At 37.3% G+C, this 13,725-nt stretch overlaps 2 protein-coding genes and 1 long non-coding RNA gene across 5 annotated transcripts; 2 read left to right on the forward strand and 1 right to left on the reverse strand.

Annotated features, from left to right (window-relative positions):
• Positions 1-988: 988 nt before the first annotated feature.
• LOC113706277 (uncharacterized) lies at positions 989-4,052 on the forward strand. Of its 3 annotated transcripts, none has more exons than XM_027228147.2 (6): positions 989-1,138; positions 1,702-1,773; positions 1,877-1,972; positions 2,918-3,021; positions 3,108-3,244; positions 3,719-4,052. In XM_027228147.2, exons 2-6 carry the CDS (start codon positions 1,714-1,716, stop codon positions 3,799-3,801), a joined length of 480 nt encoding a protein of 159 aa, XP_027083948.1. In that variant the 5' UTR covers positions 989-1,138; positions 1,702-1,713; the 3' UTR covers positions 3,802-4,052. The 3 variants fall into 3 exon arrangements, with proteins under 3 accessions (XP_027083948.1, XP_071919518.1, XP_071919517.1); XM_072063417.1 differs by having other exon boundaries at positions 1,068-1,138; positions 1,702-1,765; XM_072063416.1 differs by having other exon boundaries at positions 1,105-1,244.
• Positions 4,053-4,729: 677 nt separating this feature from the next.
• On the forward strand, positions 4,730-7,772 carry LOC113706302 (uncharacterized). Its single transcript, XR_011820514.1, has 2 exons — positions 4,730-5,112; positions 7,215-7,772. It is a non-coding gene; the product is annotated as an uncharacterized lncRNA (long non-coding RNA).
• A 1,475-nt stretch (positions 7,773-9,247) lies between these two features.
• LOC113707277 (replication protein A 70 kDa DNA-binding subunit A) lies at positions 9,248-13,432 on the reverse strand. The gene is made up of 2 exons (XM_027229520.2): positions 13,005-13,432; positions 9,248-11,932 (listed from the first exon to the last, which is right to left on the reverse strand). The coding sequence occupies exons 1-2, from the start codon at positions 13,298-13,300 to the stop codon at positions 9,613-9,615; spliced, it is 2,616 nt and encodes an 871-aa protein (XP_027085321.1). The 5' UTR covers positions 13,301-13,432; the 3' UTR covers positions 9,248-9,612.
• Positions 13,433-13,725: the final 293 nt, after the last annotated feature.

Here is a 13,725-nt window from a genome sequence, read left to right on the forward strand (position 1 = left end):
GGTCGGTAAGTTCATGCCTGTTATGACTGTAACTGATTATTAGCTAAGGAATTTTACCACTCTCAACTGCAAGTGATACTGCAACAGCTGAATTTTCGACTGTACTGAAAAGGGGTTAAACGAAAATTTACCTTGTACTTGGCCTCAGTTATCTTTAAACTGACTACGTGCAGATCGCTAAAAGTGTAAAAATCTCAAGGTTGGAACTAATTGACAGCGGAGACTTGGTTTTGGCAAGAGCAATGCTATGTTAAAAAAGCAATCATAGCTTCTGTATTTTTATGTTTGGATTACATTTTTTTTGGATTTTTTTATAGAAAAATTACTGTAGCGATTTGATATATTTGAGGTAAAAAAGTGATTGAAAATGTAGCAATTTTTTCCAAACAAGAGTCCATCTAACGAATCATTAAGATAAACTTCATGAGTTAATTTTTTTTTTAAAATGTAGAAGTGATTTGAAAACATGTATAAATGCAAGAGGAGACCAATAATTAGAAATGTATGGATTTACATAGTGGTTGGACGTTGTTCAGAAATTTTTTTTTTTTTTTTTACAATTAACTCATTCAAACAATTATAAAAGTGGAAAAGGTCTACTCACTCAATATTTGATTGCATAGGTAGAATAATTAAGAGGAAAATATTACCTTTTATTTTTAATTTTCTTCCCCCTCTAAATTACAAAACTTTTGGGACATGTACTTACTCAAATACAAGTAGATACAATATACACACACGCCATAAACTGTAATCGTCACCATTCTCATATAAGAAAATCAAACAAAAAAAAGAAGAAGAATAATTTTCCAGCAACAGATTTCCTTAGTCTGGGTAAAACTAAAATTAAAAGAAAGTAAAAGAGATGAAAGCAAAAAATTACAGAAAGAAATCGAAGGAAAAAAAAAAACTCGATAATCAATCATAAACAAACTCAAAATTGGGCATAAATCTGCTTATACCAGAGCTTAGGTAGAAAGACAAAATCGCCCCCAAGTTTATAGAAATATTGCAGTTTTCTCCTTCAACCCCAAATCGCAACCAGACTAAACCCTACTCTACACTGTAGATTTAACATTTTTTGCTTCTTCTCCACAGCCAATCCTAGAAAGTTTGGGGTATCTTCGTGAAATCCCAGGTCCGGATTTATGATTATTGTTGAAAAATAAGAAATTCTCTTTTTCCCAGTATCAAAATTTGTGCATCGTCTTCTTTATATCAATTTTTTTTGGGTATGAAGTGAGGTGAGTAATTGATATTTCTAGGAATCTAAGGTCGTGCATTTTATGTGGGTTGATTTTTTACTTTTGGATTTATTGGCTTTGAGATTTTTTGATCGGAGTTTTTAAATTTTACCGGTAGATTTGGTGCTTGTTCGTTCGCTAACGGAGCACTATAAAGGCTTTATTGCCACCTTTTCTTTAAGCTTTGAAGAAATGGATGAATCCTTAAAATCTGTTTGTCAGCTGGAGAGATGCAAAATTTTGAGGATTTATGGTGATTAGTTTAAACAAGGGTGGAGAATTGATTTCGGAATTTCGCCCCAAATGGATGAATTTTGTTGTGTAAAAGATCTTTAGCTTGTTTTAGTGGTAGCATGCCATTTGGATTGTTGGACATGGGCTTCCACGTTTTCGTTTTCTTTTGTGAAGTTTCAAAAATTGTATGATTATATTTTGATATGGGTGACGGAAATTTTAGGGACTTCTCGAAATGGGTTGGAAAGCAGCACAGAAATTGATACATCATTGGAAGATTCTCAGAGGTGATAATGTAAGAAAAGAGTGACAATAATGTTGCCCATTCTTTTCATATGGCCTTTCTTGTTGAAATGTTTGTTGTTCATTGTATCTCAAATTTTTTTCCTAACTTGCAGGTGATGATAATTAGGGGAAAAGACAAAGGAGAGACTGGTCTTGTAAAGCGTGTTATTCGCTCTCAAAATCGTGTTCTTGTCGAAGGCAAGAATTTGGTGAGTTTTTCTGTCTGATCTGTTTTACAAATTTTCACATTCTCTTTCATATGTTTTGGATCATATTGCTTGATGCTTCCTGAACAAATTGCACGCAAGATGCCCAATTATTCTGTCTTATATTTACTTCTTATTGTTTTGTGTGAAAGCATGATTGACTGTACAATAGGAAGCTCCAATTGTGTGAGGCATATAGCAGATATTGATGATTCTATTTGTTATTTTTGGTAAGGAAATTTAATTGGAATGGGCGTTTCTCATTGAATTGTTCACTGGAGGACATGAATACCTTCCTGAATGTCTTACAACAAATTGAACGACAAATTAATTGCAAGTATTGGTGCACTTTACTGCATACTGGTCCTCTTTTGTTCAGTGGAGAGTCATTCTCCTGAAGCATCTTTCTGAGGTGAAGAGGAATTGAAAGAAGAGGATTAGTGCTTCACTATCTCTCTCATTATTTCTGTCTCTCTCTCGCTATTCCCCTTGGGTAGGAGCAATAGATTGTGTTGCTTGATTTGTTTTGGATGAGAGAAAGTGGTGATTTAAGTTTCATGGAAATCATTTAGCGGTTACCTAACTTTGTGATGACTTAGAGTTGGAGGACCTTAATAGAAGAACAAGCAGTTGGTGGATGATGTTGCTATTTAAATTTTTGACACCTGTTACTCATGATTCAAAATGAATTGGCAGTCAATGATGTTAAGTATCCCTTGTGCTAATATTTTGAAATTTGAGAGCCATCTTATGGGAGAACCTCCTTTATAACTGCATGATAATCTATTGCTTTCACACCACATGATGCTATAAGGATATTCAGTTGAGAGCTGGAGGGTATGGATGAAAATTATGTTTATGAACTTCCATGTTCACTAGTGTTTGGAAGTCTTCACTTTTTCTGTGTATTTTGAAACGGAATATCATTTTCAAATTTTCTCCTTGCAGGTTAAGAAACATATCAAGCAGGGGCAAGGTCATGAAGGTGGGATCTTTACAGTTGAAGCCCCATTGCACGTCTCAAATGTCCAGGTTGTAGATCCGCTGACAGGGTACGCATGGATGAACTAGTTAACTGATCCTATCTAGGTCAATTTTGCTTGCAAGGAAAGGGTGATGATGGTCTCTTGTTTGGCAGGAAACCATGCAAGGTAGGAATCAGATATTTGGAAGATGGTTCCAAAGTAAGAGTTTCCCGAGGTATTGGAGCATCAGGTTCTATAATTCCCCGGCCTGAGATCTTAAAGATAAGAACAACACCAAGACCAACAGTTGGTAATGTTCAGCTACCCTTTGTTACTTATCTGCTGTTATGTTGTTTTGTCTTAGATTCCAGAATACTTACAGCATTCACACCTTGTCAAGATCTGAGAATTGTTCTTGGATGTAATTTATTGAACCTTGTCATGAGTTTAGGACTGCTGCTCATTGTTCACGTGCTTATAGTGACTGAAACCATTTGTCCGTATGGTTTTTGATGAGTACTCTCAATGTCTTTTTGACAATTACAATTAGAACATGTCAGTGTGAGGAAGACTATACTAGCCTGCTAATTGCAGGTATTGTGGTATTTCAAGAAGTTTAAGTTTGTGGTGTCTTCTGTTTTTAACTACCGAAGTATGTTCTAGCATTTGAAATTCCCTTGTGAGAGTACGAAAGGTTGTTCTGCTCAACTTCTGTTTATTACTGCACTTCCTTTGCTAGTTTTTTCCTGCATCTTATTAACTGCAATTTAACTCTTCTATGCAGCTGGTCCCAAGGATACTCCAATGGACGTAGTACTGGAAAGGACATATGATCCTAAAACTGGGCTGGGAATGCCTGATCTTTAAGCCTAGTCATGCTTCAAGTTTACAAGATCTTGGATTGGCTTCTTATCACCTCCTGAGTGTTGTAACTAATCTTGATACTGCTCGCTCGCACTTAGAAGCGTGGGATGTGTAACCAATTTGCTGTAGTTAGTGGTGTTAGCCTCTTGTGATGATAGGAACCACCATTCTTGAGATATGGGAATGGTAAAACTAAGTCACTTTTTGATTGAAATAACTAAGAAGCTGCTTCTGCACTGACAGGGATTGTGAAATTTGAGATGCCTAGTCTATGATAATTCACATGGATTGCATCAGAAATGCATAGCTCTATACTTTGTAACTAGTGCTAGGTAATTATCATATAAAAATTCATGTGCTTAAGAAGTTAGTTTTTTTTTTTTGGCTTAAGAAATTGGTTTACTCTCTTGAATAATAAAGGAAACTAATATACTAACTTAATCTAAATTGGTTTGATAATTTATAAATCAAAATAGTTCGTGCATTTAACCTTGTTTAAACATTGAAATGATAATAACTCATTTAATTTCGACTCATCTTATCATATAACAACTCCATACAACTGCAACTAATTCATCTCATTTGAACTCATTAAGTTATAACAATTCGGAGCTGGGGCAGCAAAGATTGAGATTGGTGCAAATAATTCTTGATGATTGTATTTCTTAAAATTCATTTACACCTAAATTCACATTTATTAGAGAAGTTAAAATAGATGTCGATCAGTAAAAGATTCGAGCATAATCTTTGTTAAAAAATTGGTTATCTTTATTGACTTTTTAACACGATCTTTATTTAAAAAAATTAATCTTTCTTAAAAAAATTAATCTTTCTTATTTCTTATCGACCGAGCCAACTTTTTTAGAAGCATAAGCAGAAATGCCTAAACCAATTTGTATTATTGGCCAGGACGTGTTTATGCTTTATGACTGCGACAATTAGGCTTTGTTTGAACTCGTTTATACTCTGCGGCTCCAGGGGTGGTGGCCGCCTGCTGTGCAGTAGTAAGCATCCGGGCCAACTGGTTAACGCAGTGGAACTGCCTCTCGGGGCGTTTTTGGGCTTTTAAGAGCTGCGGCCGGTGTCCAGCAACAAGGGTCTTCGATATTGTGGAGGTAAATAATGTGGTTGGGGGGCGGAAATGGAGCTGTGACGACATTCGTGAGATATTTCTCGAGAAAACGAGCACCCAATCTGCGGAAAATCAACCCTAAGGTGCCGCAGCAAGAGGCCGCCGTCATTGCTGAATCTCTCTATCACATCATCAAGCAGAATGGCCCTCTATCCGTTTCCAACACTTGGAACCACGCCAAGGTAAAATGCCCTTCAAAGCAAATTCTTGAATTACTACTCTGCTTAGAATGTTGTCTTTTTGAAAGTTATTGTTGTCTTCTAGTTGTTTGATAAAATGTTTCAATATACTAATGTGCTTATTTTGGTACATGTTTCATTGGTATTTTGTTTTTTGGAGGATTACTATATAGTCGAGGAGAAATAGACTTTAATCGCATTTTTGCTTCAGTTGTATATAGCAGTAGCTGGTACTTAGTACTCAAAATTTATCCTGGTTTACTTCAATTATTTATCTATTCATTTTTAGGGATTATAGGGAGCTTTTTTCTTAATGCCCTTCTCTAGCCGTGCACCTACTTTCACGATATCTTACCGTTAAACCTCCCTGATGAGTAGTTTCACGAGGACATTTATTTGACTTTGACCTTTATATTTCTCCTTGAGACCACACATTTATCTTTCCAAGAGAAATAGCCTATCCCAGGTCCCCAAAGCTCTCTTTATCTGGGATAATGCCTGTATTGAGGGGCAAATCATTTCCCTTGACTGAAGACAGATAGGTTAAACTACATTGAAGTCAGCAAAAAAAAAAAAGGAGAGAGAATGAAGTTGGTTTTCAGAATAATTATTCTGCTGAACCTAATTTGATAATAGCTTCTTGTTCGAGTTTGTCAAGAAAGGGCATGTCCCGCTCAGTTGCTTTCTTCGTATTAGGAAATATATTGGGGTGAAATATCAACCATCGCCAGTTTTTGTAGTTAATTGTCACTTTAGGAGAAACATTGCAGCACTGCTGAAATGGATTTGTATCCTGTGTAAAACCTAAGGAGACAATTTTTTATGGTACTTTTGTGGGCAAGGAAGTAATTTCTAAAAGAAATCTTGTACTTCTTCTCTACATCAAGTATATGGACAACATGAAAGATGTCAAATGTTTAGAGCATTATTTTCTTAACCAAACATCCCCATAGCATTGTTAACATTGCTTCTGTTAACCCTTGAGTGAATATTGTTCCTGAATTGTTAGCCTGGGATCCAATTTTGAATTCATACCTTATCGAAGATTAACATCTCTAGCAAACTGGACCCTTTCCTTATACACCTACCCTACTACAAAAATGGTCATAAGATATTATGTTGGGATTTGATTACCTTTTCCAGCTCAACTTCGAATGATTACACGACTGACCTCATGTTTTCTGATAATTGTGTCATGTTTTCAGTGCTGCTGCTTTTTTATGCTGATTAATGCTTATAGAACCCTAACTGAGGGTTGGGGAAGTTAAAGTCATTCTTGTAGTTCACTTTTAACATAGTTTACTTGGACAAAAATTGACAGGTTCCAGAGAAAAACTTTTTTTGTATGTAGAAATCTTTCTCAAAGTAACATAGTATTTCATGTTTCACCAAAGTAGACTTAATCTTTCTGTTTATAGTAATTGTATGATACATGTCTTTTGAAATGTTTATGTTGGTAGAATCTCAGGGACAAGGAAATGATAGCTGAAGATCTTTGTCTTAATTTTTCCCCATCTTATTGAAGCTGTCTTGCTTTCTGTGTTGATCTGTCTCTAATTTACGTCACTAGCCAAAAATGACCATCAAATTTTCCTGGCATTTTCCATTTGAAACCCTTAGACATAACTGGTTGCTTAAAACCTTACGTGGACTTTTATGCATGACACCAAAGAGAACTATTGCATTAGAAAAGCATTCCTTTATTTGTCTTTTCCTCTGAACTTGCTCCTTTGGTGCCACACATAAGCTGACGCGCTGCTGACACACTATTGCATCAGAATTTATTTTAAATTTTAAACACAATATTGCATTGGAATTTATGTTATGTTTTAGTTTCACTGGAAGATTACAGATGCTGTTTTTCTGCTACCTGATTTATTTATTTATCAAGAATTATAGCAGTGATAAGGCATCCTTTGTTCATTTATTTTCACTTGTTGGACTTAACTTTTCTACTGTATTTACTCACACAACAAAATTCTAGTCCATTAATGATTCAAACCTTATAGCTTGCCCATGCACACTTTGTTTGTCCTCTCTGATGAACTTCAATCAAACATCATAGATCAATCCTCATCTCTCTTTTTTGTCTATATATATTGCAGGAAGCTGGTATCAATGGATTAAATAGCAAGACACACATGAAGCTGATGCTTAAGTGGATGACGGGTAGAAGCATGTTGAAGCAAACTTGTAACCATGTCGGCTCCAGCAAGAAATTTGTGCTTTCAACTCTGCCTGATGAGTCTCAAGTCAACCAACCAAAAAATTCTGTGGATATGGTGCTTAAGTCTGAAAATCCCAACACAAAAGGAGTAAGACAGGTGCAGTCCAAGACAAAAGGGGCTAAACAAGCACGGTAGTACACGTCAAAAGGAAAATACAAGATGATTACATGCTTAGTGAGCATCAAAGAGATAAAATGGTTATGCCAGTGGTGAATGCATACACCGCGGTGTAGCTTTTGTCAAGCGCATTGGTGTCATCCTGCATCTATCTGGTTCTTATTAACGAAACTTTTAGCTATATGAAGCGATCTGTACGTGGCTTTCAGATTATCTAAGTGATGAGACTTAGTGGCTTAATCCTCAATCTATTTGCTTTTTTCCAACGGAACTTTGTAGCTTTATGAAACCATCATTATGTTGCTTTTGGATGACCCAGATTGCGAGACTCAGTAGCTCTGTTAGTGATGTGTTTTTGGCCCTGAATGCCTCTCCAATCTCCATTGGCCATACTTATATTCTGGTACTGGCCTTCCCTTAGGGATTGGGCTTTGTTTCATTTTGAACCATCTTGCTCTGAGCGACTGGTGCTGTGTTTATTGAGCATATCCTCAATTGTTTTGAGACATGGAAACAATATGTTCGACCTGAAGGAGCTCCCTTTGACTCCTTGAGATCTTGAGACCATTTTCCCTCCTGTGCACTGCCTTTTTAAGATCTAAAAGTCTTTGAGATCATTTAGGCCGGGCTTTTTTTTTCTTTTTCCTTTTTTAGTAGAAAACTACAACTTATTCATTAAACATTAATCAACCAAATCAGTCATAATGGAGGAAAAAGCAGTTCCAGGTGGATGCTTAGACAGATTCAATAACCAGAGTCAAACAAAATTCGCAAGCTTAATTGAACTTTGTCTTGATTTTAAACTTTTTGCTTGATTCTTATTAATTGGATTGTTCTTTTTTATGTCAATTGGTTGTGGATTTTAGTTCGCAAGGTATAAAGTACCATTTTGTTCTGGAATTTCAGGAGTTTGACCTTAATTTGGCCGAAATTTGAGACTCCTTTTTAGAATTTTAGCTTTTGTTTTAGGTGAAAAAAATAGATTCTCCTCAGCAAAAGGATCTCAAAAATATATACGAGAGTAAGAAAAAGATGACCTTGGGAAATTTTCCAGCAATTCATAGCCAGCATTGGTGCAGTTCAGGTGCTAACAGCGTATGATGTGTGACAGTGAAAGAGAAGAAGAGGAAAATACAAGGAAACCAAAAAGATAAATAAAGAAATAAAGAAATTAAAACCCATTCCTGAATTATGGAACTACCAAACACTCGATGGAACCGTGAATCCATCGCTACTATCCAGTCATAACTGTCTATAAGCATCTATGAAAAGAAAACCATTATCCCAAATAAGAAACTAAAATGCTAATTTTCTAGACACCATCTATATAGCAATTGCAGTATCAAGTCATTTCTTCATGGTAAACGTCAAAGAAAATAAGGGCTTAATTCTAGAGGTCGATTTTATATTTCATGTCTCGTCCTGCAAGCCTCATTCCATAATGGGTTAGCTTAAGATGCTTGTGATAATTACAACCTTAAAGAGTCAGAATCAGAATTCAGAAAAACATCCATGTGAAAACTACAACATTAATGTCAGGCAGGCATCGATTAAATTGCATCTTTCAAGAATTAAACAGAAATTAGTCAGACTTCTAATGATACACTTGTACTGAGATTAGTCCTTCTAACAAAGTGGTTCCCACGATGCCTCCTCCATCAAGAATAGTTCATGCTTCTATGAGCACACAAGAACCAAGAAGACACTTGAAAGCATCCAACAAACACTAACCTTTTCAGAAAATAAATCAAATGCATGCAAGGAAACATATAGACCCTTCCTCCCAACAGAAATGGCAAACACATGCAGAAAAAAATAGATGTAAAATATTCAGTGATTTAGAACACTAATACACAAACCAGAAGAAAAAGCTAAAATAATTTACACAAACCAGAAGAAAAAGCTAAAATAATTTACACAAACCAGCAAGCCAAGACTCCCTTTGCAAACAAAGACAGATCCGAGGGCTCGCTGTATTTGCCTTCTCTAAAACACGTAGACCTAGACTGCTCGAAGATCATTTCAAGTGCCCAACTGTACAGACAGACAACTTCAGAATATGACAGAAGGGACCTCCAACAGGAAACATGAAAACGCTAAAAACAATACTTGCACCTATTTTCACAGAACTGTTGCAATTTCATTTTGGAGTAGTAATTCAATAACCACCAACATGCTGCCTTGATACATTCCCATATCTACCAGGTGTCGCATGTCCGCTCCCATAAGCTGGAGGAGCATTTACTAGACCAGGACAATCCCTTGCCCAGTGCCCTGATTGATGGCATTTGAAGCACTCACTACCACCAGCATTTGCAGCAGAAGATACCCTATTGCTAAAGCTACCACCATATGACTGTCCCTGATTACTTGCAACACTTGGACAGTTCACAGAGCTGTGACCAGTTCCACCACAGCTCGTACAGTTGGAATACATGCCAGTTTGCCTGGTTGGAGGAAACCTAGAACCACCATATTCACTTCCATGGGAAGTTCCTTGGTAATTTGTGTTTAACCCACTTTCTCTACCGATACTAACTGTACTTGCATTATAATTTGACATAGAGGATGCAGGATCTCTAGTTCCACTTCCAAAACCAGCAATATTTTGTCCGGAGCTTGGGATGGCATTTTCTGTCTTCACAGGTAGAGAACCATTGTCATCATTTTTCATCTTATCTACCAAGTCCAGCACATATCTGGTTTCGGACTCAAAATTGATTCTCTCAGCTCTAACTACTGTAGACTTTACACGCTGCTCGTCGCTAAAAGTCTCCTCCTTTACCTTCAATTTAAAGATATATTTCTTAAAGACAATACTACGCATTATTTCATTGAATCTGTCATCATCTTGCTCCTCATATTTCATGTAATACAAATTTTTTGCAGATTCGCCAATGATCTCCTCACCAGATTCCTGAAAAGCAGTAACCCATGTTAAACCTGTGTGATCCTGAATCTGAAGCTGGAGAATGTATCTGTAGTCACATTCATCAAAAGTCTGGTCACACCTATCACATTTCCATCTTCCATCACCATTATTTGTAACCTTTTTGTTGCATTGCCGATCCCCAATTCTGATGGGACAAGCAGTATAACAAAAGTTGTCCAGTTTTATAAATGTAAGAGTAGCACATACAGTGATCCAGTCAGGCTTCTCAGAAGTGCCCAGCCTTTCATCTTTAATTTGAGATATAGTTTTGCGCACATCTGTACGGACAATACCTGCTGTTTCCCTGGAGATAGATACAGATGGGGTGTTCTTTCCATCGCTGTCAAACCACTCATTCAGTTTATGGGCCTCAGGAAAATCTGGATTTATAAACAACTGGCTAGTGGATATTGTCCCCACTGCTTTCCCATTGAAATCATTGATTCTACCAGATTTGACAGCTAAAACAGGGAAGACCCCTGAATCACAAATATTTTGAAGTGTCTGACCTTCGGCATTACAAAAGTTTCCCCATAAAGTCAATTCTACACTTCTACCAGACATGTCCTTTAGCTGGAGACTTCTTTTCTGAGTTTCTGTACCATTTTTTCTCATTACAGTGCTAGAGGGGCTAATAGAAGATACAACACCAATGACATCCACAACACTGTTGTTATCCATCCCCTCAATCTCACCAATGGAGCGAAAATGAAACTGCTGTTGCGGAATTGATCTGTCATCCTCAATGCAAGGCTGAATTATTGAAGTATTATCCAGGTGGATCTCATACTCATTTTTTAGGTGATTGAAAGCTTTTTGAGCAGGTTTCAATGTCCCTTTTGAAATCATATACACCTTACCCAGCTCAACCTGATTGTAGAATTGATCAGCCACCATGTTGAAGCAGGTCACCCGTACTTCTCCACCATCAGAATCAAGAAGGTCAAAGGAAAATACTTTACCATCACCGCGGGGATTATTATAGTGTCTAAGTTCCCCTTTTGCTGTGACTCTGGCCTTAATAGTCCACCTACCTTGATAGGGATTCAATGCAACAATAGGAATAATTCTAGGAGGTGCTTCATTCCTAGCTATGGGTCCTCTGTTTGTGAACACTGGTGACGGATGCTGATATGATGGCTGAGGTGGTCGCAGATAGCTATTTACTGATGATCTTGAAGTACCAGAACCAGGCTCTGCCTTTGAGTACACAGGGGGTGCCATTGTCGGATTATATCGTCCAGAATCAGGTTTACCCACAAAGGAACTACCATAGGTATGTGAAACTGCACCAGAGTCCATCTCAGGAGGTTGCATACGAGTTACCCCAGTGATGTTTGGTCTAGGAGCTGACCCACCAATGGTTGAACCAGCACTAGCAGATTGAGAGCTGCCAGTAACACTAACTGGCTGATTTACAACATGAGCTGATGCAGACGGCTTCTGGGCGGAAACATCATTGCTGTTCCTAAGGAGGTAAGGCTTCGGTTCACCAATAGGATCACAAGTTTCCCGTATCACCTCCAAATCGATGATAATAATTATCCTGCTCAATATAAACGATATCAATAATAAATGCACTAAAGAGGACAGAAAACAAAAACTCAAGGCACCATACTTGCCATCCACTAGTAATAAATCATCATACAAAAACATTCACTATACTACAATACTAACCCAATACCTTTTTGAACATTCGTCATGCTAAATAATTAATAGCTTCCACTAATTCTAACTTAGACTGAATGAGTCAAATACATGCAGTTATCCGTGTACAGAACTTTGATACTCCATCTATGGGGAAGAAATATATCTTAGGGTCCAAAGCAGAAATAATACCATCAGACTACTCAGATTAATTTACAGTAATAAATGAAAATGTACAAAGTTTAGGCTCCACGCAACAGGTAGATGAAAGATGAAGATAGGGGCAGAAGGGAAAAGCAAATGGGGGGAAGAGAACACACGTTTGGTAGGATGACAATGTCCAAAACAAATAAAAATCAGCCAAAAGAAGAGGGGTGTAAAGCAATCAAGCCCATAACAAACTTTAGCAGAAAAATAAATACAAATCTCACAATTTATGCCACCCCTTGTTTTCAAAGAAAGAAAAAAAAACTTACAAAGTGGAAGCACAAAGTAGACTAGCACAAGACTTAAAATCCTGAGTAAAATTTCGTCCAGTTCCAATTATAGGTAATATACAACTCACGTATACAGCAAACAAACCATTGAGACCAAGACAGCTTAAAAGAATGCAAACATGAAACAACCGCACATGTTGCATTTAACTACCAACTTTCAAGAACTGAATTCTAACATGAAACTCCCAAGCCAATACCGCTAACAAACTGATCTACCTTGACTCATATTCCGCAAAAGCACACAAAACACATGAAAGTACCAAACTTTGCAAATAGAGAACAAAATTGCGGGCTTTTTGGGAAATTTAATGCACGATTCCCAAATGACACAGCAAACAAGCTGAATAGTTCCAAAAACCCGCAAGCCACCCAACACACTCAAGAAAAGGATATTATTACCTACAAAAAGCACAAAAAAGCAGAAAGCTTTGTTAACTAAACAATACAAAATTGAGGGCTTTTAGGAAATGTTACATGCGATTCTGGATGACATTGCAGACGAACTGAGTTAATTGAATAATAGACCCATTCTGCAACCTCTTCGAGTTAACCAACACATTTTGCTGAGTCGCCAACATCCCTTGCTGAGTATTCACACCGTCCGACAACACCAGCCGGTATCTCTCAGTAGCATTTTGATGATTCTGCGTGTTCACCAATCTCACATCCATCACTTGCAAAACCGGCTTCAAATCCGGGTTCTGCTGCGCGTCGCGGTCCGATAGCATCGCAATCGCCCCTTCCGTGAGTTGCATCGCCGGCCGCTCCATCTTTTCCGATGCGATTGATGGCTATTATTTTTGGGGCAAATTTTTCTGAGAGGGAAAATGAAGGGTTTTGAAAAACAGGGAAACCCTAGAAACTATTTCGGGGAAACTGATGAGTGAAAAGTGAGGAGTCCAGAGGCGCGAAAAGAAATGTTTTTTATTTTCTTTTATGAACTGGGGAAGTACTAGAGTTACGGCCCAGTGAGGGACATTTGGACTGAAAAGATTTGTGACTTGCACGTGTTATGTGAGGGCTAGGTAAATTTGATATATATGGAGAGTGGATGCCGTTGAGAGACACTGATGTGAAGATAGCTTTTCCTTTTGCTGTTTGGATTTTTTTTCATTTTGTATTTATGGTTTTTGGATCTTAATGCTTCATCAGAAAGCTAAGCAATCGTTAGAGGAGAATTCAATATATCAGCCAT

This window comes from Coffea arabica, chromosome 8c (genome assembly GCF_036785885.1).
Source record: "Coffea arabica cultivar ET-39 chromosome 8c, Coffea Arabica ET-39 HiFi, whole genome shotgun sequence".
Lineage (NCBI taxonomy): Eukaryota > Viridiplantae > Streptophyta > Magnoliopsida > Gentianales > Rubiaceae > Coffea > Coffea arabica.

Excerpts from the sequence above, each read along its gene's own strand:
- LOC113707277 (XM_027229520.2), bottom strand. The coding sequence starts at position 13,300 with ATGGAGCGGCCGGCGATGCAACTCACGGAAGGGGCGATTGCGATGCTA. Across the intron at positions 11,933-13,004 it reads AATGTCATCCAGAATCGCAT|GATAATTATTATCATCGATT; the intron begins GTAACATTTCCT and ends TATATTGAGCAG.
- LOC113706277 (XM_027228147.2), top strand. The coding sequence starts at position 1,714 with ATGGGTTGGAAAGCAGCACAGAAATTGATACATCATTGGAAGATTCTC. Across the intron at positions 1,774-1,876 it reads AGATTCTCAGAGGTGATAAT|GTGATGATAATTAGGGGAAA; the intron begins GTAAGAAAAGAG and ends CCTAACTTGCAG. Across the intron at positions 1,973-2,917 it reads TTGTCGAAGGCAAGAATTTG|GTTAAGAAACATATCAAGCA; the intron begins GTGAGTTTTTCT and ends TTCTCCTTGCAG.